Here is a 24,542-nt window from a genome sequence, read left to right on the forward strand (position 1 = left end):
CCCCCCAACCCCACTGGGTGCTGGGGTGAGATTTGTGCAGAACTGTTGGTTAATTAAACTTAATTCTAATTACTAAGGACAGGAAGTGCTCAAACAACTCCCCCCCCCAAATCATCACTGCTGGGGGGCGATGGGATGGTGACCAAAGGGCAGCGGGGGGGGGGGTCTGGGACCCCCTGTGTGCCTTCCAGGACCCCCAAGTGCCCTCCAGCACCCCCTGTGTACCCCTCTGAGACCACCAGGTGCCCTCTTGGACCCCCTGAGACCCCCAAGTGCCCTCTGGGACCCCAAAGTGCAATCCAGCACCCCCTAAGTGCCCCCGGGACCCACCTGTGTACCCTCTGGGACCCCTAAGTGCCCTCTGACACCTCCAGGTGCCCTTTGAGACCCCCACAATTGCCCTCCAGCACCCCCTGAGACCCCCAAGTACCTTTGGGACACTCTGTGTGCCCTCTGAGATCCCCAAGTGCCCTCCAGCACCCCATAAGTGCCCCCTTGGACCTTTAGGTGCCCTCTGGAACCCCTTAGACCCCAAGTGCCCTCTGGGACCCCTAAGTGCCCTCTGACCCCCCCAGCTGTTGGATGACCCCACTCTGCTTTCTGGGACCCCAAGTGCCCTCTGGGACCCCCGTGTGCCCTATGGAACGATGAGGGCCGTGCCATTCCCATCCCCCCCGCCCCCAGTTCCACCGTTGGCTGACCCCACTCTGCTTTCCCCAGAGCCCGACTGATGAGTGAGGAGCTAATTAGGGCGTTAATGAGGCGGGTCTCGTTAAGGCCCCGGAAGCAGATGTGGGGGCAGCAGCTGAGGGGGCAGCACAGCGAAGGCCCCACAGATGTCACCCCATGGGGGGGGGTGGGCAGGATGGAGAGGGGCAGGGGGGTGTCGTTAATTAAGGGCGGTAATTAGGGCCGCCTCGGGATGGGGGCACAACTATGGGGTGGGGACATGATGGGAGGTGGGGGCATCCCTGTGGGGTGGGGGCACGGTGGGCAATGGGGGCACAACTATGGGGTGGGGACACGATGGGGGACATGTGAGTGTGATGGGGACATCCCAGTGGGGTGGGGACACTTGGATGGGATGGGGACGTCCCTGTGGGGTGGGGACACCCTATGGGGTGGGGACACACGGGTGGGATGGGGACAAATCGGTGGGATGGGGACACTTGGGTGGAATGGGGACACGAGGGGTTGATGGGGACACTTGAATGGGGTGGGGACACCCCTGTGGGGTGGGGACACACGGGTGGGATGGGGACACGATGGAGGGATGGGGACACCACTATGGGGTGGGGACATCGTGGGGGGATGGGGGACAGCATGGAGTGATGGGGTCAACGCTGGGTGACAGGGACGTTCCAGTGGGATGGGGACACCATAAAAGGATGGGGACATCGTGGAAGGATGGGGACATTGTGGGGGAATGGGGACACGATGGAGTGCTGGGGACACACAGGTGGGGTGGGGACGTGATGGAGGGATGGGGACACTTGAATGGGATGGGGACACCGCTATGGGGTGGGGACACATGGGTGGAATGGGGACACGATGCGGAGATGGGAGACACCATGGAGTGATGGGGTCAACGCTGGGTGACGGGGACACCCCAGAGGGATGGGGACACGATGGAGGGATGGGGACACTTCAGTGGGGTGGTGACACCTCAATGGGGTGGTGACACCATGGGGGGTGGTGACACCCTGTTGTGAACGGGACACCCCGCTGGCTTGGGGACACCTCAGTGTGATGGGGAGAACGTGGGGTGATGTGGATGTGCCTGTGGGGTGGGGCAAATCGATGGGATGGGGACATTGTGGGGGGATGGAGATGTCCCTGTGGGGTGGGGACGTGATGGGGAGATGGGGACAAATTGGTGGTATGGGGACATTGTGGGGGATGGGGACACCATGGAGTGATGGGGTCAATGGTGGGCGATGGGGACACAGCAGTGGGGTGGGGACACGATGGAGGGACGGGGACACTTCAATGGGGTGGTGACACCGTGGGGGGTGGTGGCACCCGGTTGTGAACGGGACACCCCTGTGGTTTGGGGACAGCGGCGCCCATCAGCCACGCCAGCGCTGCAATGCTGGGAAGGAGGGGGGAGGAGGGGGGTCTTTATTGTCCCTATTGGGGCACGGAGCCCCGGGGGGGGACACAGCACAGCACAACACAGCACAGCACAACACAACACAACACAACAACACAACAACACAACACAGCACAACACAACAACACAACACAACAACACAACACAACAACACAGCACAGCACAGCACACGGAGCCGGGGCGCTGTGCCCCATGGGGGGGTCAGAGCGCGGTGCCCCCCGGCACGCGGGAGTCCCTGGGGTAGAATTCGTCCAGCAGGTCCTCGGGGATGCGCTTCAGCAGCTGCCTGGGGAACGTGCGCAGCAGCTGCCAGCCCAGCTCCAGGGACTCGAAGATGCTGCGGTTCTCGTAGGGCCCTGGGGGAGGCGGGGGGTCGGGGGGCTGTAGGTGGAGGGGGGTCCAAAGGCTGCGCTGCCCCAACCCCCACCACCCCCCTCACCCTGGGCGATGAACTGGCGCTCGAATTTGTGCAGGAACTCCAGGTACAGCAGGTCGTCGGCCGCCAGCGCCTCCTCGCCCACCACCGCCTTCATGGCCTGCACGTCCTTCCCGATGGCGTAGCACGCGTACTGAGGGGGGGGGAATGGGGGCGTGGGGCCGGGCCAACGTGGGACCCCCCCACATGGAGCCCAGCAGGTGGGAGGCAGCCCGGGGGAATCGCATTCACATCCCATGGCCGTCCCACTCACGTCCCACTGAAACCCCGCTGACATCCCATAGCCATCCCATAGGCATCCCATAGGCATCCCATTGAAATCCCATTGACATCCCATTCACATCCCATAGCCACCCCATGGGCATCCCATTGAAATCCCATTGACATCCCATAGCCATCCCATAGGCATCCCACTGAAACCCCATAGACATCCCATCGAAACCCCACTGACATCCCATTCACATCCCATAGAAACCCCATTGACATCCCATAGACATCCCATTGGCATTCCAATGAAATCCCATTCACATCCCATAGACATGCCATAGAAATCCCATTCACATCCCATTGACATCCAATAGCCATCCCATTGACATCCCATTCACACCCATAGAAATCCCATAGACATCCCATAGGCATCCCATTGAAATCCCATAGACATCTCATAGAAATCCCACAGCCACCCCATAGTCATCCAACAGCCACCCCACAGCCACCCCATCGGGACCCCATAGGGACCCCATAGGAACCCCATAGTCACCCCATAGCCATCCCATAGAAACCCCGTTCACATCCCATTGAAATCCCATTGAAATCCCATAGCCATCCTGTAGAAACCCCATAGCCACCCCATAGCCACCGCATAAAAGCCCCCCAGCCACCCCCCAGCCACCCCATAATATCCACCCCACCCCCCAGAAGCTCCGCCCCCCCCCCGCCATCCCATAATATCCCGCACCAGCTGGTTGCTGAGGTCGCCGTGGTCGCGGCGCGTCATGCCCTCCCCGATGGCCGACTTCATCAGGCGGGACAGCGAGGGCAGCACGTTGATGGGGGGGTAAATCTGGGGGCACACAGCCCTATAGCGCCTCTTCTATAGGGCCTACAGCACCTCGGGGCCATACAGCCCTATAGCGCCTCTTCTATAGGGCCTACAGCACCTCGGGGCCATACAGCCCTATAGCGCCTCGTCTATAGGGCCATACAGCACCTCGGGGCCATACAGCCCTATAGCGCCTCTTCTATAGGGCCTACAGCACCTCGGGGCCATACAGCCCTATAGCGCCTCTTCTATAGGGCCTACAGCACCTCGGGGCCATACAGCCCTATAGCGCCTCGTCTATAGGGCCATACAGCACCTCGGGGCCATACAGCCCTATAGCGCCTCGTCTATAGGGCCATACAGCACCTCGGGGCCATACAGCCCTATAGCGCCTGGTCTGTAGGGCCTACAGCGCCTCGGGGCCATACAGCCCTATAGCGCCTCTTCTATAGGGCCATACAGCACCTCGGGGCCACACAGCCCTATAGCGCCTCTTCTATAGGGCCATACAGCACCTCGGGGCCATACGGCCCTATAGTGCCCCATCCATAGGAATCCTACAGCACTTGGGGTCTGTATGTCCCTATGGTGCCCCATTCTTCTGGCCCTATAGCACTTAGGGTCCATACAGTCCATAGGGCCGCCCCATAGTGCCCCACAGCTCCACCCCATAATGCCCCATAAGCTGTCCCATAGCACCACCCCATAGTGCTGCCCCATAGCATCCCATAGCGCCGCCCCATAGTGCCCCATAGCACCCCATAACGCCTCATAGTGCCCCAAAGCGCCCTATAGCGCTGCCCCATAGCGCCCCATAGCACCGCCCCATAGCGCCCCATAGCACCGCCCCACAGCGTCGCCCCATAGTGCCCCATAGTACCGCCCCATAGCACCCCATAGTGCCCCATAGCGCCCTATAGCACCCCATAGAACCCCATAACACCCCATAGCGCCCCATAGAGTGCCCTATAGAGCCCCATAGTGCCCCACAGCACCCCATAGTGCCCCACAGCGCCCCATAGAGTCCCACAGTGCCCCATAAAGCCCCATAGCGCCCCATAGAGCCCCACAGAGCTCCACAGCGCCCCACAGCGCCCCACAGCACCCCTTAGCGCCCCACAGCGCCCCACAGCGCCCCACAGCGCCCCCACCTGGCGGTTGTGCAGCTGCCGATCCACGTAGATCTGCCCCTCTGTGATGAAGCCGGTGAGATCCGGGATGGGGTGCGTGATGTCTGCGGGAACGGGAGGGAAAGGAAGAGGAAGAGGAAGAGGGAAAGAGAAACAGAAAGGGAAAGGAAGAAGAGGAAAGGGAAAAGGAAATGGAAAAGGAGGAGGAAGAGGGAGATGGAAGGGGAAGGGGAAAAGGAGATGGAGAAGGAAATGGAAAAGGAAAAAGGAAAAAAAAGGAAAAAGGAAATGGAGAAGGAAGAGAAAAACATAGAGGAAGAGGAGATATTGGGAAAGAACAAGAGGAAGAGCAAAAGGAAAAAGGTAAAGGAGGAGGAAGAGGAAGAGGAAGGGCAAGAGGGGAAGGAGGAGGAAGAGGGGAAGGGAGGGGGAAAGAAAGAGGGAGGGGAAGTGAGAGGAAAAGGGAAAGGAAGGGAACGGGAGGGGGAAGAGGAGAACGGAGGAGGGAGACGGACGGGGAAACAGGAAGGAGGAAGCAGGGCGGAAACGGGGCAGGAAGAAGAAAATGTCGGCAGGAGCCGCAGGAACCCGGCAGCGCGGAGCTGCAGGCAAACACACAGCGCCCCACAGCGCCCACAGCGCCCCATAGCGCCCCATAGCGCCCCATAGCGCCTCATAGCACCCATAGCACTGCCCCATAGCGCCCCATAGCACTGCCCCATAGCACCCATAGCACTGCCCCATAGCACCCATAGCGCCCCATAGCGCCTCATAGCGCCCATAGCACTGCCCCATAGCACTGTCCCATAGCACTGCCCCATAGCACCCATAGCACTGCCCCATAGCACTGCCCCATAGCGCCCCATAGCCCCCACAGCCCCCATAGCGCCCCATAGCCCCCACAGCCCCCATAGCGCCCCATAGCGCCTCATAGCACTGCCCCATAGCACCCATAGCACCCATAGCACCCATAGCACCCATAGCACTGCCCCATAGCGCCCACAGCGCCCCATAGCACTGCCCCATAGCACTGCCCCATAGCAATGCCCCATAGCACCCATAGCACCCATAGCACCCATAGCACTGCCCCATAGCGCCCCATAGCCCCCACAGCGCCCATAGCGCCCATAGCGCCCCATAGCACTGCCCCATAGCGCCCCATAGCCCCCATAGCGCCCCATAGCGCCTCATAGCCCTGCCCCATAGCGCCCCATAGCGCCTCATAGCGCCCCATAGCACTGCCCCATAGCACTGCCCCATAGTGTCCATAGCGCCCCATAGCACGCATAGCACCCATAGTGCCCCATAGTGCCCCATAGCGCCCATAGCACCCCACAGTGCTCCATAACACCCCATAGAGTGCCACAGAGCCCCATAGCACCCCATAGCGCCCATAGTGCCCCATAGTGCCCATAGCGCCCCATAGCACCCCATATCACACCCCATAGCACCCCATATCACACCCCATAGCACCCATATGACACCCCACAGCCCCCATAGCACCCCACAGCACCCACATCCCCATGGTGCACCGTCGTTGGGCATGGTGATGATGGGGTAACAGCCCATAGCACCCCATAGCACCCCATAGCACCCATAGCACCCATCTGACACCCCATAGCACCCATAGCACCCACATGCACCGTCGTTGGGCATGGTGAGGATGGGGTAACAGCGCATAGCACCCATCTGACACCCCATATCACCCCATAGCACCCACAGCACCCATAGCACCCTGATGCACCGTTGTTGGGCATGGTGGGGGTGGGGTAACAGCCCATAAAAGCCCCATAGCCCCCCATAGCACCCATAGCGCCCATAGCACCCATAGCCCCCCATAGCACACATATCACCCCATATCACACCCCATAGCCCCCCACAGCACCCATAGCACCCGTAGCCCCCCATAGCGCCCCACAGCACCCTCAGCGCCCGCACCCACCGTCGTTGGGCATGGTGAGGATGGGGATCTGGGTGATGGACCCCCCCCGGCCCCCCACCCGCCCCGCGCGCTCGTAGATGGTGGCCAGGTCTGTGTACATGTAGCCCGGGAAGCCGCGCCGGCCGGGGACCTCCTCACGGGCTGCCGACACCTGGGGGCGGGGGGTGAGGAAAGGGGGTGCGGGGTGTTGGGGTGGGGTGGGGGGTGTTGGGGATGTGGGGGGGGGTGGGGGTGAGGAAAGGGGGTGGGGGGTGTTGGGGTGGGGGTATGGGGTGGTGGTGAGAGTGGGGGGTATTGGGGGATATGGGGTGGGTGCATATGGGGACACCATGGGGATGTGGGGTGAGGGTGGGGGTCAGGGTGGGGGGTATTGGGGGGATAAGGGGTGGGGGCGTGGGGTGGGGGTGGGGGGTGCTGGGGATGTGGGGTGGGAGTGTTGGGGTGGGGCTGGGGGTGAGGAAAGGGGGTGGGGGGCATTGCGGATATGGGGTGGGGGGATATGGGGACACCATGGGGATGTGGGATGGGGGTGGGGGTCAGGGTGGGGGGTATTGCAAGGATATGGGGTGGGTGTGGGGTATGGGATATGGGGGCACCATGGGGTGGGGGGTGAGGGTGGGGGTATCGGGTGAGGGTGAGGGCAGGGGATATGGGGTGGGGGGTGTTGGGGGATGTGGGGTGGGGGGATATGGGGACACCATGGGGATGTGGGGTGGGGGTGTGGGATATGGGATATGGGGGCACCATGGGTGGGGGTGAGGGTGGGGGGATATGGGGTGGGGGAATATGGGGGAATATGGGGTGGGGGATGAGGGTGGGGGTATTGGGTGAGGGTGAGGGTGGGGGATATGGGGTGGGGGTGAGGAAAGGGGGTGGGGGGTGTTGGGGATATTGGGGGGGAAGATATGGGGACACCATGGGGATATGGGGTGGGGGTGGGGGTGAAGGTGGGGGGTATTGGGGGATTTGGGGTGGGGGTGGGGGCATGGGGTGGGGGGATATGGGGTGGGGGGTGAGGGTGGGGGTGGGGGGTGTTGGGGATATGGGGGGTTGGGTTGGGGGGTTGATGGTGGGGGGTATTGGGTGAGGGTGAGGGTGGGGGGTGTTGGGGATATGGGGATATGGGGCAATATGGGGTCATATGGGGTTATGGGGCCATTTGTGGTTATGGGGCCATGTGGGGTTATGGAGCCATTTGGGGCCGTTTGTGGCTATGGGGCCATTTGGGGCCATTTAGGGTTATGGGGCCGTGTGGGGCCATATGGGGCCATATGGGGTTATGGGGCTGTGTGGGGTTATGGGGCCATATGGGGTTATGGGGCCATCTGGGGCCATTTGTGGTTGTGGGGCCATTTGTGGTTGTGGGGCCATTTGGGGCCATTTGTGGTTGTGGGGCTATATGGGGTTATGGGGCCATTTGGGGCCATTTGTGGTTGTGGGGCCATTTGTGGTTATGGGGCTGTTTGGGGCCATTTGGGGCCATTTGTGGTTGTGGGGCCATATGGGGTTATGGGGCCATTTGGGGCCATTTGTGGTTGTGGGGCCATTTGTGGTTATGGGGCCATTTGGGGCCATTTGTGGTTGTGGGGCCATTTGTGGTTGTGGGGCCATTTGTGGTTATGGGGCCATCTGGGGCCATTTGTGGTTGTGGGGCCATTTGTGGTTATGGGGCTGTTTGGGGCCATCTGGGGCCATTTGTGGTTGTGGGGCCATTTGTGGTTGTGGGGCCGCGGCCGACCTCGCGCAGCGCCTCTGCGTAGGAGCTCATGTCGGTGAGCAGCACCAGCACGTGCTTCTCGCACTGATACGCCAGGAACTCCGCCGCCGTCAGCGCCAGCCGGGGCGTCACAATGCGCTCAATGCTGCGGGGAGGGGAGGTGGGGGGTGAGGGGGAGGAGGAGAGCGAGGGGGAGGGGAAGGGGAGGAAGAGGAAGATGGAAGGAGAGCGAGGGGAGGGAAACGGAAGGGGAGGAGGAGAGGACGAGGAAGGGTGAGAGAAAGAGGAGGAGAAGGAAGAAGGAAAGGACAGGAAGGAAAGTAGAAGAGGAAGAGGACAAGGAGGAGGAGGAAGAGGAGAGGAAGAGGAAGAGGAGAAAGATGGAAGAAGAAGGAGGGGACGGAAATGGAAGAGGACAAGGAGGAGGAAGATGGAAGAAGAGGACAAGGAAGAGAAGAGGAGGAGGGAGAGGGAGACGGAAGAGGAAGATGGAAGAAGGAAACGACAGGGAGGAAATAGAAGAGGAAGAGGACAAGGAAGAAGAGGAAGACAAGAAAGAAGAAGATGAAGAAAAAGAGGACAAGGAAGAGAAGAGGAGGAGGAAAAGGAAGATGGAAGAATGAGAGGGAAGGGAGGAAAATGAAAGGGGAAGAGGACAAGGAGGAGGAGAGGAGGAGGAAGAGGACAAGGAAGAAGATGGAAGAAGAGGAAGATGGAAGAGGATGAGGATGAGGAATAGGAGGAAGATGGAAAACGGGGAGAGGAGGAAAACAAAAGAGGAAGAGGATGAGGAGGAAGAGGAGGAGGAGAGGGAGGAGGAGGAAGAGGAGGAAGAAGAGAAAGATGGGGTAAATAGGAGAGGAAGAGGACAAAGAGGAGGAGGATGAGAACAGAAGAAGAGGAGAAAGACGGAAGAGGAAGAGGACAAGGAGAGAAGGAAGATGGAAGCCGAAGAAGAGGAGGAAAAGGGAAGACGGGGAGGAGAAAGAAGAGGAGGAAAATGGAAGAAGAAAAAGAGGAAGAAAATAGAAGAGGAAGGGGACGAGGAAGAGGAGGAAAAGGGAAGAGTGAAGAGGAAGAGGAGGAGGAAGAAAATGGAAGAGAACGAGGAGGAAGAGAACAAGGAAGAGGAAGAAGAGGAGGAAGAGGAGAAAGATGAGAAAAAGGAAAGCAAGGGAGAGGAGAAAGATGGAAGAGGAAGAAAATAGAAGAGGAGGAGGACAAGGAGGAAGAAGAAGAGGAAGAGGAGGAGGAAGAGGAGGAGGAAGAGGAGGAGGAAGTGCAGAGGACGGACGTGGGGTCGTTGGCGAGGTTGAGGAAGAGGCAGACGTTCCCCATGGCGCCGTTCTCCTCAAAGTCCGTCTTGAAGAATCGCGCCGTCTCCATGTTCACCTGTGGGGGATGTGGGGCTCAGAGCCCCATTGCGCCCCATAGCACCCCATAGTGCCCCATAGCACCCCATAGAGCCCCATAGGACCCCATAGCGCCCCATAGAGTCCCATAGCGCCCCATAGCGCCCCATAATGCCTCACAGCATCCCTCAGCACCCCATAGAGCCACATAGCACCCCACAGAGCCCCATAGAGCCCCACAGAGCTCCATAGGGCCCCATAGCACCCCATAGAGCGCCATAGTGGCCCATAGCGCTCCATAAAGCTCCACATCACCCCACAGCACCCCACAGAGCCCCATGGCGCCGCATAGAGGCCCATAGAGCCCCATAGTGTCCCATAAAGGCCCATAGCACCCCACAGCACCCCACAACCCCCCATAGAGCCCCACAACCCCCCATAGAGCCCCATAGCATCCCATAGAGCCCCACAGAGCCCCACAGCGCCCGATAGTGCCCCATAGTGCTCCATAGCGCCCCATAGCACCCCATAGAGCCCCATAGTACCCCACATCACCCCACAGCACCCCACACAGTCCCATAGAGCCCCATAGCACCACATCACACCCCATAGAGCCCCACATCACCCCACAGCACCCCACATCGCCCCACATCACCCCACATTGCCCCACATCACCCCACATGACCCCACAGCACCCACTCACCCCCATGGCAGCAAAGACGATGGCGAAGTTGTCCTCGTGCAGATCCTGCACCGCTTTGCCCGTCTTCACCAACCCGGCCTGACGGCAGATCTGCGCCGCCAGCTGTGGGAAGCGGCACGACGGGGCGGCTGTGGGGCAGCTGTGGGGCAGCTATGGGGCGGCTGTGGGGCGGCTGTGGGGCGGCTGTGGGGCAGCTATGGGGCGGCTATGGGGCAGCTATGTGGAGGTTATGGGGCGGTTATGGGGCAGCTATGGGGTGGCTATGGGGTGGCTATGGGGCAGTTATGGGGCGGTTATGGGGCAGCTATGGGGCACAGAGGCGCTAAGGGGCACAGAGGCGCTATGGGGCAGAGAGCTGCTCTATGGGGCACAGGCACTATGGGGCAGAGAGCTGCTCTATGGGGCAGGGAGGCGCTATGGGGCACAGTGCCATGCTATGGGGCAGAGAGGCGCTATGGGGCAGCGAGGCGCTGTGGGGCAGGGAGGCGCAGTGGGGCGGCCGCACCTCGTTGTGGGTCACAGAGCCACGCTATGGGGCAAAGAGGTGCTATGGGGCACAGAGCCACGCTATGGGGCAAAGAGGTGCTATGGGGCACAGAGCCACGCTATGGGGCATGGAGGTGGTATGGGGCAGGGAGGCGCTATGGGGCAGGGAGGCGCTATGGGGCACAGTGCCATGCTATGGGGCAGGGAGGCGCAGTGTGGCGGCCGCACCTCGTTGTGGGGCAGCCCCGCGGCAGAGAAGATGGGGATTTTCTGCCCGCGCGCGATGCTGTTCATGACGTCGATGGGGGCGATGCCGGTCTGGATCATCTCAGCCGGGTACGTGCGGCCCTGCGGGTTGATGGGCTGCCCTGCAGCAGAGCGGCGGCCGTCACAGCGCGGCCGGAACACGGGGCTGCGCCTGCCCCATAGATCTGGGGCTGCCCCATAGAGGACATAGGGCTGCGCCTGCCCCATAGATCTGGGGCTGCCCCATAGAGGACATAGGGGTGCGGCTGCCCCATAGATCTGGGGCTGCCCCACAGGACCCATAGGAGTGGGACTGCCCCATAGAAGTGAAGCTGCCCCATAGCAGTGGGGCTGCCCCATAGAGCCCTTAGGAGTGGGGCTGCCCCATAGCAGTGGGGCTGCCCCATAGGGCCCACGGGGCTGCGCCTGCCCCATAGGTCTGGGGCTGCCACATAGAGCCCATAGATCTGGGGCTGCCCCATAGCTGTGGGGCTGCCCCATAGAGGCCATAGAAGTGGGGCTGCCCCATAGGGCCCTTAGGGGTGGGGCTGCCCCATAGATCTGGGGCTGCCCCATAGAGCCCAGAGGAGTGGGGCTGCCCCATAGGGCACAATGGAGTGGGGCTGCCCCATAGAAGTGGGGCTGCCCCATAGGGCCCATAGAGGTCCCATAGAGCCCATGGAAGTGGGGCTGCCCCATAGAACTGGGGCTGCCCCATAGAACCCATAGGTGTGGGGCTGCTCCATAGATCTGGGGCTGCCCCGTAGGGCCCATAGGAGTGAGGCTGCTCCATAGAAGTGGGGCTGCCCCATAGAGGCCATAGGTGTGGGGCTGCCCCATAGATCTGGGGCTGCCCCATAGGGCCCAGAGCAGTGGGGCTGCCCCATAGAAGTGGGGTTGCCCCACAGGGTCCTTAGGAGCAGGGCTGCCCATAGCAGTAGTGCTGCCCCATAGAGCCCATAGAGGTGGGGCCGCCCCATAGCAGTAGTGCTGCCCCATAGCAGTGGGGCCGCCCCATAGGGCCGCACCGTTGATGTCCAGGAAGTCCTCGGGCAGCACAGGGGGGCCGCCATCAATGGGGCGGGCGGAGCCATTGAAAACGCGACCTTAAAGGGACAACGGGACATTGGGGACAATGGGACAATGGGACAGGAAGGGGACATTGGGGTCGATCGGGACAATGGGACAATGGGACAATGGGACAGGAAGGGGACAGTGGCACAGCCCGGTGTCCCCCCTGAGCCCCAATGTCCTCCCAGTGTCCCCATATCAACCCATCGACCCCAATGTCCCCAATGTCCCCATTATCCCCCCATTGCCCCCATTGCCCCCGTTGCCCCTATTGACCCCATTTCCCCCCATTGTCCCCATTGTCCCCATTGTCCCCAATGTCCCCATTTCCCCCCACTGCCCCCACTGCCCCCAATGTCCCCATTTCCCCCCATTGTCCCCATCGTCCCCATTTCCCCCCATTGTCCCCATTGTCCCCATTGCCCCCATTGTCCCCACTGCCCCCATGTTCCCCCATTGTCCCCATTGTCCTCATTGTCCTCATTTCCCCCCATTGCCCCATTGTCCCCATTGTCCCCACTGTCCCCCCATTGTCCTCATTGCCCCCATTACCCCCATTGTCCCCAGTGTCCCCGTTGCCCCCATTGTCCCCAATGTCCCATTTTCCCCCATTGTCCCCATTGTCCCCAATGTCCCCACTTCCCCCCTTTGTCCCCAATGTCCCCCACTGTCCCCATTCTCCCCATTTCCCCAATGTCCCCATTGCCCCCATTTTACCCTATTGTCCCCATTGCCCCCAATGTCCCCTATTGTCCCCATTGTCCTCATTTCCCCCCATTGCCCCATTGTCCCCATTGTCCCCAATGTCCCCATTTCCCCCATTGTCCCCAATGTCCCCAATGTCCTTATTGTCCCCATGTCCCCCATGTCCCCCCATTATCCCCATTGTCCTCATTTCCCCCCATTGCCCCATTTCCCCCATTGTCCCCAATGTCCCCACTGCCCCCCTTGTCCCCCATTGCCCCCATTGCCTCCATTGTCTCCAGTGTCCCCAATGTCCCCATTGTCCTCATTTCCCCCCACTTCCCCCCACTGTCCCCAAAGTCCCCATTTCCCCCAATGTCCCCATTGCCCCCATGTCCCCCCATTGTCCCCATTGTCCCCATTGTCCCCACTGTCCCCCCATTGTCCTCACAGCCCCCATTACCCCCATTGTCCCCAGTGTCCCCGTTGCCCCCATTGTCCCCAATGTCCCATTTTCCCCCATTGTCCCCATTGTCCCCAATGTCCCCACTTCCCCCCTTTGTCCCCAATGTCCCCCATTGTCCCCATTCTCCCCATTTCCCCAATGTCCCCATTGCCCCCATTTTACCCTATTGTCCCCATTGCCCCCAGTGTCGCCATTGTCCCCATTTCCCCCATTGTCCCCATTGCCCCCGTTGCCCCCATTTCCCCCCATTGACCCCATTGTCCCCACTGCCCCCATTGTCCCCAATGTCCCCATTTTACCCCACTGTCGCTATTGTCCCCATTGTCCCCATGTCCTCCCATTGCCCCCATTGTCTCCTGTTGATCCCACTGTCCCCCATTTCCCCCAATGTCCCCATTGTCCCCTTTTCCCCATTGTCCCCATTGCCCCCATTGTCCCCAATGTCCCAAATGTCCCCAGTGTCCCCAATGCCCCCCATTGTCCCCATTTCCCCCACTGTCCCCAATGTCCCCATTGCTCCCATTAGCCCCATTGACCCCATTGCCCCTATGTCCCCCCATTGTCCCCAGTGTCCCCGTTGCCCCCATTGTCCCCAATGTCCCATTTTCCCCCATTGTCCCCATTGTCCCCACTTTCCCCCTTTGTCCCCAATGTCCCCCATTGTCCCCATTCTCCCCATTTCCCCAATGTCCCCATTGCCCCCATTTTACCCTATTGTCCCCATTGCCCCCAATGTCCCCATTGTCCCCATTTCCCCCATTGTCCCCATTGCCTCCGTTGCCCCCATTGTTCCCAATTGCCCCATTTCCCCACTGCCCCCAATGTCCCCATTGCCCCCATTGTCCCCACTGTCCCCACTGCCCCCATTGACCCCATTGTCCTCTTTTGCCCCCATTGACCCCATTGTCCCCATTTTATCCCATTGTCCCCATTGTCCTCATTTCCCCCCATTGTCCCCACTGTCCCCAATGTCCCCATTTTCCCCAATGTCCCTATTGTCCCTATTGTCCCCATTGCCTCCATTTTACCCCATTTCCCCCCATTGTCCCCACTGTTCCCACGTTCCCCCACTGTCCCCATTTCCTCCCATTGTCCCCATGTCCCCAATGTCCCCATTGCCCCCATTTCCCCCACTGTCCCCAATGTCCCCACTGCCCCTATTGCCCCCATTTCCCCAATGTCTCCATTGCCCCCATTTTACCCTATTGTCCCCATTGTCCCCAATGTCCCCCATTGCCCCCAATGTCCCCATTGTCCCCATGTCCCCACTGCCCCCATTGTCCCCTATTGTCCCCCATTGTCCCCTACTGTCCCTGCTGCCCCTATTGTCCCCTTGTCCCCCATTGTCCCCATGTCCCCGCTGCCCCCATTGTCCCCTACTGTCCCCACTGCCCCCATTGTCCCCTATTGTCCCCCATTGTCCCCTATTGTCCCCGCTGCCCCCATTGTCCCCATTGTCCCCCACTGTCCCCATGTCCCCACTGCCCCCATTGTCCCCAATGTCCCCAATGTCCCCAATGTCCCCATTTCTCCACTGCCCCCACTGCCCCCAATGTCCCCATTGTCCTCATTGTCCCCACTGCCCCCATTCTCCCCATTGTCCCCCATTGTCCCCATTGTCCCCATGTCCCCGCTGTCCCCGCACCCAGCATCTCCTCGGCCACGGCGGTTCTCAGCACGTCCCCGCTGAACCGCACGGCTGTGCGCTGCGCGTCCACGCCTGCAGTGCCTTCAAACACCTGGGGGCGCCGGGGGGGGCAGAGCAGGGGGGTCGGTGGGGGGGGGGCAATGGGGGTGGGGGGTCATGGGACGGCATCGGGGGGGGGTCGGTGGGGGAGGGGACACATGGGGACGTTGGGGGGGGCGGGGGGGGCATCGTAAGGGGGGCACAGGGGGATATTGAGGGGGGGCACCTGGGGGGGTGATGGGGGGGGAAAGGGGGAAGTCATTGGGGGGGGACATTTGGGGAAATCGGGGGGGCACTGGGGGGGCAATGGGGGGGGTGGGGGGGACATGGGGAGATTGGGGGGCATTGGAAGGGGAGGCGATGGGGGGGCGACATTTGGGGACGTTGGGGGGGGGCACAGTGGGGGGGACGGGGAATTGGTAGCGGGGCGGCATGGAGACATTGGGGGGCAATAGGGGTGGGGGGGGGCATGGGAAGGGCATCGAACGGGGGGTCGTTGGGGGGCACATATGGGGACATGGGGGGGCGCTGGGGGGGCATCTGGGGGGTCAATAGGGGTGGGGGGGGACATGGGGACATTGGGGGGGCAGAGAAGGGGGGCTCGTTGGTGGGGGGGGGCGTTTGGGGACGTGGGGGGGGCAATGGGGGTGGGGGGGGCACGGGGGCATCGTAAGGGGGGGCACATGGGGACATGGGGGGGCAACGGGGGGGGTGGGGGGGACACATGGGGACATTGGGGGGGCAGAGTAGGGGGGGTCGTTGATGGGGGGGACGTTGGGGGGCCAATAGGGGTGGGGGGGTCATGGGAGGGCATCAGAGGGGGGGTCGGTGGGGGAGGGGACACATGGGGACGTTGGGGGGGCAGGGGGGGCATCGTAAGGGGGGCACAGGGGGATATTGGGGGGGGCACCTGGGGGGCAATGGGGGGGGACATGGGGAGATGGGGGGGGCAGGTCGTTGGTGGGGGGGACGTTTGGGGACGCGGGGGGGCAATGGGGGTGGGGGGGGCATCGTAGGGGGGTCGTTGGTGGGGGGGGACGTGGGGGTACGGCGGGGGGGGCACTTTGCATGGGGGGGGCACCACGGAGGGGGTGCTTTAGAAGGGGGGCACTGAGGAGGGGGCACTGTGATGGGAGCTGGGGGCGGCACCGTGGGGGGGGGGTGTAGAGGGGGGGCACTGGGGGGGCAGTTTGCACTGGGGGGGGGCATTGGGGTGGGGGGGCGTTGGGGTGGCACGGGGGGGGGGATACTTGTGCAGGGGGGGCGTAGGGGGGCACCATGGAAGGGGTGCTGTAGAAGGGGGGGCAGTTTGCATTGGGGGGGGCACTGGGGTGGGGGGGCACCATTGGGGGGCACCGTGATTGGGGGGTGCACAGAAAGGGAAAATTTGCATGGGGGGGGCACGGTGGGGGGGCTGCTTTAGACGGGAGAGTATTGGGGGGGGCACTGTGGTCTGGGGGGGGCACAGCGGGGGGGGACATTTGCATGGGAGGGGGGCGGGGGGGGGGGGCACCATGGAGGGGGTGTTTTGGGGGGGCATGGGGGGGGGGCACTTTGGGGGGCAGTTTGCATTGCGGGGGGGCACCATAATGGGGGGGTGCACTGTGGAGGGCGGGAGTAGTTTGCATGGGGGGGCACCGTGGGGGGGGGGGGCACCGTGGGGGGGGCGCTTTGGGGTGCAGTTTGCATTCGGGGGGGGCACTGGGGTGGGAGGGGCAGTGTGGAGCGGGGGGGGGGGCAGAGGTTGGCGGGGGGGGGCAGTGTGATTGGGGGGGGGTTCGGGGGGGTACACTTTGCATGGGGGGGGGGCACCACGGAGGGGATGCTTTGGGGGGAGGGGCACCGGGGGGGCAATTTGCATTGGGGGGAGGGCACGGGGGGGGGGGCACCATTGGGGGGGGCACCGTGACGGGGGGGCCGCGGTAATGGGGGGGGGGGCGGCAGAGGTTGGCGGGGGGGCAGCGTGATCGGGGGAGGGGGGGACACGGGGGGGGGCGCACGGTGGCGGGGGGGGCGCGGGGGGGCCGGACCTGCACGATGGCTTTGCTCCCCGCCACCTCCAGCACCTGGCCGCTGCGCTGCGAGCCGTCGGGCAGCGTGAAGTGCACGATCTCCGCGTACTGCGCGAACTGGGGGGCGAACGGGGGGGGCGAAATGGGGGGGGACAAAAGGGGGGAGGGCAAAAGGGGGGGGCAAAAGGGGGGGCGGCGCCCCCTGCCCGCAATGATCATCGGACGCGCAGCACCGACCCCCCCCACACACACAATACAGCCCCCCCCCCACCGCCACTCCCAGTGCCCCCCCCCATTCCGTCCCATTACCCGCCACCGCCCCCCCACTCCCAGTGCCCCCCAGCAGCCCCACTGCCCCCCCGTTGCCCCCCCTGTGCCCCCACCCCCATAATACCCCCATTGCCCCCCCAACGCATCCCTTTACCCCCCCAGAGTCCCACCGTCGCCCCCCCAGTGCCCCCCCAACATCAGCCCCGCCGCCCCCCCACTACTGACCCCCCATTGCCCCCCCCGCGCCCCCCCCCGCCGCCCCCTCAATACAGCCCCATTGGCCCCCACTGCCCCCCATTCCATCCCCATTACCCCCCCGGTGCCCCCCCATTACAGCCCCACTGCCCCCCACTGCCCCCCCCTCCACCCCCATTGCCCCCCATCGCCTCCCCACCCCCCAGCCGCACTCAGCGCCCCCCCGCCGCCCCACAGCCCCCCGTTTTACCCCCCCGCCCCACCTTGACGTTGTCCAGCGCCACCAGCGGTCCGTTCACCCCGCACACCGTTCTGTAGGCTGGTGGGGCAGCGGCCTCAGCGCCCCATAGCGCCCCATAGCGCCCCACTGCGCCCCACTGCGCCCCACAGCGCCCCATAGCGCCCCACTGCGCCCCACTGCGCCCCAAAGCGCCCCACTGCGCCCCATAGCGCCCCACTGCGCCCCACTGCGCCCCACTGCGCCCCATTGAATCCCACTGCACCCCACTGCACTCCATTGTGCCCCACTGCACCCCATTGAATCCCATTGCACCCCATTGAATCCCAGTGCACCCCATTGCACCCCATTAAATCCCATTGTGCCCCATTAAGTCCCATTGAATCCCATTGCACCCCATGAAGTCCCATTGCACCCCATTAAATCCCACTGCGCCCCATTGCACCCCATTAAGTCCCATTTAATCCCATTGCACCGCATTGCACCCCATTGCACCCCATTAAATCCCATTGTGCCCCATTGCGCCCCACTGAATCCCACTGCACCCCATTGCGCCCCATTAAGTCCCATTGAATCCCACTGTGCCCCATTGAATCCCATTGTGCCCCATTGCGGCCCCTTGAATTCCATTGCGCCCCACTGCGCCCCATTGAATCCCACTGCAACCCACTGCGCCCCATTGTGCCCCACTGGACCCCATTGCACCCCATTGAATCTCATTGCATCCCATTGAATCCTATGGATCCCATTGTGCCCTATTGCACCCCATTGAATCCCACTAAATCCCATTGCTCCCCATTGCACCCCACTGCACCCCACTGCACCCCATTGCGCCCCATTGCGCCCCATTGAATCCCATTTAACCCCACTGAATCCCACTGCGCCCAATTGCCCCCTATTCCACTCCATTGCGCCCCATTGCGCCCCACTGAATCCCATTGCACCCCATTGCGCCCTATTGGTCTATAGGGTCATCGGGGTCTACGGGGCCTTTGGGGTCTAAGGGGTCATTGGGGTCTAAGGGGTCATTGGGGTCTATGGGGTCATTGGGGTCTATGGGGCCATTGGGTCTTTGGGTTCATAGGAGTCATTGGAGTCTTTGGGACCTTTGGGAACTATGGGGTCTATGGGGTCATTGAGTTCTATGGGGTCATTGGGGCCTATGGGGTCACTGGGGCCTTTGAGAACTATGGGGTCATTTTGGGGTCATTAGGTTCTATGAGGTCATTGGGGTCTACAGGGGTCTATGGGGTCGTTGGGTTCTGTGGGGTTTTTGGGGCCTTTGGGAACTATGGGGTCAATGGGGTCATTGGGGTCTATGGGGGTCTATGGGGTCACTGGGGTCTATGGGGTCTTTGGGGCCTTTGGAAACTATGGGGGCTATGGGGTCATTGGGGTCTATGGGGTCTATGGGGGCTATGGGGTCATTGGGGTCATTGGGGTCTTTGGGGTCATTGGGTTCTATGGGGTCATTGGGGTCTACGGGGGTCTATGGGGTCTTTGGGGGTCTATGGGAACTATGGGGTCCATGGGGTCAATGGGGTCTACGGGGTCTACGGGGGTCTATGGGGTCATTGGGGTTTTTGGGATCCATGGGGTCTTTGGGATCTATGGGGTCTTTGGGGGTTTGGGCACATCGGGCTCTTTGGGTATTTTGGGGTCTTTTGGGGTTTGTGACCCCTTGGGGTCTTTGGGGTCATTGGGAGTCAATGGGGCACTTTGGGGGTTATTGGGATCTTTAGGAACAATGGGATCTTTGGGGTCTGTAGGGTCACTGGAGTCTTTGGGAACGATAGTGTCTATAGGGTCTTTGGGGACATTGGGGTCTTTGGGGGTCACTGGGGTCAGTTTGGGGTTCTTGGAACTATGGGGTCATTGGAGCCATTTGGGTCTGTAGGGTCTACAGGGTCTGTAGGGCCTACAGGGTCTATAGGGTCCGTAGGGTCTGTAGGCTCTGCAGAGTCTGTAGGGTTTGTAGGATCTATAAGGTCTGTAGGGTCTGTAGGGACTGTAGGGTCTACAGGATCTATAAGGTCTATAAAGTCTATAAGATCTATGGGGTCTCTGGGGTCTCTGGGCACTTTGGGGTCTGTGGGGCTTTTGGGGTGAGCAGAGCTGGGGGGGGGATGGGAGGAGCCCCCCCCCGGCAGGCGCTAATTGGGATAATTACGGGGGGGGGGGGGGAGGGGCTGTGCTGGGAAACCCCCCCCTTCCCCCGTTAATTGCGGGACCCCCCGGCACTAATTGCTAATTGCTAATTGCTAATAATGGCTAATTGCTGCACTGGGACCCCCAGCGGGGGGTCAGGGCTCGGCTGCAAAGTGCTGCGTTCCGACCCCATAGCCCCCAACCCCACCCCATAGCCCCATCCCCATCCCATAACCTGGGGAACTGTGGGCTGCCCCATAGCGCCAACCCCAACCCGTAACCCCACCCCATAACCCCATCTCCACCCCATAGCCCCTAATCCCACCCCACAGCCCCGTCCTCACGCCCCCAACCCCTAATCGCACCCCATGGCCCTTAACCCCACCCCACAGCCCCATCCCCACCCCATAGCCCCTAATCCCACCCCATAGCCCTTAACCCCACCCCATAGTCCCATCCCCACCCCATAAGCAGGGGAACCATGAGGTGCCCCATAACCTCGCCCCCACCCCATAGCCTGGGGAACCACGAGCTGCCCCATAGCCCCACCCCATAGCCCTTAACCCCACCCCACAGCCCCATCCCCACCCCATAGCTCCTAATCCCACCCCATAGCCCTTAACCCCACCCCATAGTCCCATCCCCACCCCATAACCCCATTCTCACCCCACAGCCCCATCCCCACCCCATAGCCTGGGGAACCACGAGCTGCCCCATAACCCCCCCCACCCCATAGCAGGGGCACCACGGCCACCCCTCCAGCACGGAGCGCCGCTATGGGGCGGCCTCGCACTTTTCCCACAGTCCCTAAAGGGCCGCTGCCCCCACAGCCCCCCTCCACCCCACAGCAGAACCCCTGGGGCCCTGCGCTGCTGCCGCTCATTAGGGCCGCGTTCCCACACACCTGGGAGCCCCAGCGGTGGGGGGGGGCAGCTGGGGGGCAAATGGGGCGGGGGGGCTGTCCTGCTATGAGGCAGTTATGGGGCCACGGCGCTGCTATGGGGCCACGGTGCTGCTATGGGGCCGTTATGGGGCCACGGTGCTGCTATGGGGTCACAGCGCTGCTATGGGGCCGTTATGGGGCCACAGCGCTGCTATGGGGTCACAGCACTGCTATGGGGCTGCTATGGGGTCACAGCACTGCTATGGGGCTGCTATGGGGTCACAGCGCTGCTATGGGGTCACAGCGCTGCATGGGGTCACAGCACTGCTATGGGGCTGCTATGGGGTCACAGCACTGCTATGGGGCTGCTATGGGGCCACAGCGCTGCTATGGGGCCGTAATGGGGCCACGGCGCTGCTATGGGGTCACGGAGCTGCTATGGGGCCGTTATGGGGCTGTTATGGGGCCACAGCGCTGCTATGGGGCCACGGTGCTGCTATGGGGCCATTATGGGGCCACGGCGCTGCTATGGGGTCACAGCTCTGCTATGGGGCTGCTATGGGGCCACAGTGTTGCTATGGGGCTGCGCTGCTTCTATGGGGCTGCTATGGGACCACGGTGCTGCTATGGGGTCACAGTGCTGCTACGGGGCTATGCTGCTTCTATGGGGCTGCTATGGGGCCACAGCACTGCTATGGCGCTGCTATGGGGCCATGGTGCTGCTATGGGGTCACAGTGCTGCTACGGCGCTGTGCTGCTTCTATGGGGCTGCTATGGGGCCGTTATGGGGCAACAGCGCTGCTATGGGGCTGCTATGGGGCTGCTATGGGGCCACAGTTCTTCTATGGGGCCGTTATGGGGCAACAGCGCTGCTATGGGGTCACAGCACCGCTATGGGGCTGTGCTGCTTCTAAGGGGCTGCTATGGGGCCACAGCGCTGCTATGGGGCTGTGCTGCTTCTATGGGGCCGCTATGGGGCCATGGTGCTCTATGGGGTTGTGGTGCCCTATAGGGCTGCTATGGGACTGCTATGGGGTCCATGGTGCTCTATGGGGCTGCTATGGGGCCGTGGAGCCCTATACGACCGCTATAGGGCCGCAATGGGGCCGTGATGCTCTCTGGGGCGCTATGGGGCACTATGGGGCCGTGCCCCCGCCGCCCCCCGGCGGAGCTCACAGCGCCCCCCGCGGCCGGGCGGAGGCAGCACTCACTGAGCCGCGGGGCGCTGCTGTAATCGCGGCTGACGGCGAGGGCGTGCAGGCGGGCGGCCTCCAGCTGCGTGCCCATCTTCGGCTGCGCTCGGCTCCGCTCGGCTCCGCTCGGCTCGGCTGAGTAGGGTCGGCTCGCTTCGGCTCTGCAGGGTTCGGCTCCGCTCGGCTCGCTTCGGCTCGGTTTGACTCGGCTCGGCTCGGCTGAGCACGGCTCGGCTCTGCACCGCTCCGCTCGGCTCAGCTCGGCTCGGTTCGGCTGAGCAGAGCTCCGCTCGGCTCGGCTCGGTTCGGTTCGGCTGAGCAGAGCTCCGCTCGGCTCGGTTCGGCTGAGCAGGGCTCGGCTCGGCTCGGCTCGTTTCGGCTGAGCAGGGCTCGGCTCGGTTCGGTTCGGCTGAGCAGGGCTCCGCTCGGCTCGGTTCGGCTGAGCAGGGCTCGGCTCGGCTCGGCTCGGTTCGGCTGAGCAGGGCTCGGCTCCGCTCCGCTCGGCTCCGCTCCGCTCGGCTCGACTGAGCGCAGCTCGGCTCGGCTGAGTTCGGCCGCGTTCGGCTCGGTCCGGCTGTGCACCGCTCGGATCCGGCCGGCCGCGCTCGGTCCGGCCCGCCCCGCCCTGCGCCGTGTTGGCTGTAAACAGAGCGGGGGGCGGGGGGCAGCTATGGGGGGGGGGGGCAGTTGTGGGGGGAGGGGGCAGTTATGGGGTGTGGGTATGGGGTATGGTATGGGTATGAGGTATAGGTAAGGGTTATGGGGTGTGGGGTGTGGGTATGGGGTATGGGGTATGCAGTGTGGGTATGAGGTGTGGGTACGGGAATAGATATGGGGTATGGGGTTTGGGTATGGGATATGGGGTGTGGGTTATGGGGTGTGGGTATGGGTATGGGGTATGAGGTGTGGGTATGGGGTGTGGATATGGGGTTTGGGTATGGAGTATGAGTATGGGGTATGGGGTGTGAGGTACTGGTATGGGGTTTGGGTATGGGGTATGGGTATGGGTACGGGTATGGGGTGTGGGTGTGGGGTTTGGGGATGGGGTGTGGGTACGGGTTTGGGATTAGGGAAGGGGATGGGGGCATGAATGGGGCTGGAGGTGGGGCTGGGAACCGGGACGGGAGCGAGGAATGGGGTCGGCTGTAGGGGATGGGAGTGGAATCGGGATGGCTGCACTTATGGGGTCGGGGCGGCAGCTTTGGGGCCACGCAGAGACCTGCTGGCAGCCGGGGGGGGTGGGACCCCAAAAAGCCCCCCGCCCCCCCCAAATGAAGGACGCAGCGGCGGGACGTCACTTTATTGAGCACGAGAAGCACCCCCATGCGGGCACGCGGCGCTGGGGGGGCACCGCACCCCCCCCAACCCCCCCTCACCCCCCCACCCCAAAATGAGGCTCCGGGACCCCCCCCCTCCCCCCCCCCCCAACACTGCGCCCCTGCCGTGGGAAATGGGGGGGGACCCAATGAGGGGGGGCTGCGCCGCTCTGCCCAACGCGGTGCCGCTGGGGGGGGGGGGGTCCCAATGGGGCGCCCCCCCCCGCTAAGTGACATCACGGACGGCGTCCCATAAGGTGCCACCAAGGGCACCCGAGAGGTGACACCGCCGCACCGCTCCCTTTTGGGGCGGGGACACCGGGGGGGGGGGACACGCGATGGGCGGTGTCACCTTCGGGAGGTGGCGGCGTGGGGCCGGCGGGGGGTGACGGGATGGGGGGGGAGGGGGGACGATGAGAGGGTGACAGAGAGGGGGTGACAACGCGTGGGGTGACAGCTGGGGAGTGACAGCCCAGGGGGTGACAGCTGGAGGGTGACACCCAGGGGGTGGCATCCCAAAGGGTGACAGTCCGAGGGGTGACACTCACGGGGTGACATCCCAAAGGGTGACATCCCTTAGGGTGACAGCCCATAGGGTGACATCCCGTAGGGTGACAGCCCATAGGGTGACGTCCCATAAGGTGACACCCAGGGGGTGACATCCTATAGGGTGACAATCCAAGGGGTGACACCCAGAGGGTGACATCCCTTAGGGTGACATCCCATAAGGTAACACCCATAGGGTGACATCCCTTAGGGTAACGTCCCATAAGGTGACACCCAGAGGGTGACATCCCAAAGGATGACATTCCATAGGGTGACACCCAGAGGGTGACATCCCATAGGGTGACATCCTAGAGGGTGATGACCCAGGGGTGACAACAGGAGGGTGACGTCCCAAAAGGTGACACTCAGAGGGTGACAACCAGAGGGTGACACTTAGGGGGCGACAATCCAGGGGGTGACATCCCTTAGGGTGACGACCCGGGGTGACAACTGGAGGGTGACATCCCATATGGTGACAATCCAGGGGGTGACATCCCATAGGGTGACACTCAGAGGGTGACGATCCAGGGGGTGACATCCCAGAGAGTGACATCCTATAGGGTGACAACTGGAGGATGACACTCTATAAGGTGACATCCCATAGGGTGAGATCCCATAAGGTGACACTCAGAGGGTGACAACCAGAGGGTGAGGATCCAGGGGGTG

At 62.6% G+C, this 24,542-nt stretch overlaps 1 protein-coding gene across 3 annotated transcripts; it reads right to left on the reverse strand.

Annotated features, from left to right (window-relative positions):
• Nucleotides 1–36: 36 nt before the first annotated feature.
• ATP6V1B1 (ATPase H+ transporting V1 subunit B1) lies at nt 37–22,677 on the reverse strand. Of its 3 annotated transcripts, none has more exons than XM_090139955.1 (14): nt 22,033–22,677; nt 17,816–17,871; nt 17,106–17,204; nt 15,034–15,127; nt 12,196–12,273; nt 11,150–11,289; nt 10,436–10,537; nt 9,675–9,772; nt 8,402–8,525; nt 6,664–6,814; nt 4,743–4,825; nt 3,508–3,628; nt 2,553–2,682; nt 37–2,469 (listed from the first exon to the last, which is right to left on the reverse strand). In XM_090139955.1, exons 1-14 carry the CDS (start codon nt 22,106–22,108, stop codon nt 2,070–2,072), a joined length of 1,752 nt encoding a protein of 583 aa, XP_089996081.1. In that variant the 5' UTR covers nt 22,109–22,677; the 3' UTR covers nt 37–2,069. The 3 variants fall into 3 exon arrangements, with proteins under 3 accessions (XP_089996081.1, XP_089996080.1, XP_089996082.1); XM_090139956.1 differs by having other exon boundaries at nt 2,171–2,469; nt 3,508–3,612; nt 22,033–22,673; XM_090139954.1 differs by lacking the exons at nt 6,664–6,814; nt 8,402–8,525; nt 9,675–9,772; ... (5 more) ...; nt 17,816–17,871; nt 22,033–22,677 and having other exon boundaries at nt 4,743–6,233.
• Nucleotides 22,678–24,542: the final 1,865 nt, after the last annotated feature.

Source organism: Phasianus colchicus, chromosome 4, assembly GCF_987193195.1.
Source record: "Phasianus colchicus chromosome 4, bPhaCol1.hap1.1, whole genome shotgun sequence".
NCBI classification, from domain to species: domain Eukaryota; kingdom Metazoa; phylum Chordata; class Aves; order Galliformes; family Phasianidae; genus Phasianus; species Phasianus colchicus.

Excerpts from the sequence above, each read along its gene's own strand:
- ATP6V1B1 (XM_090139954.1), bottom strand. The coding sequence starts at position 6,167 with ATGGGGTGTGATATGGGGTGCTATGGGGCGCTATGGGCACTATGGGGC. Across the intron at positions 3,629-4,742 it reads GGCAGCTGCACAACCGCCAG|GGCTGTGTGCCCCCAGATTT; the intron begins GTGGGGGCGCTG and ends GAGGCGCTATAG. Across the intron at positions 2,683-3,507 it reads GCGACCTCAGCAACCAGCTG|TACGCGTGCTACGCCATCGG; the intron begins GTGCGGGATATT and ends CCCCCCCCTCAG.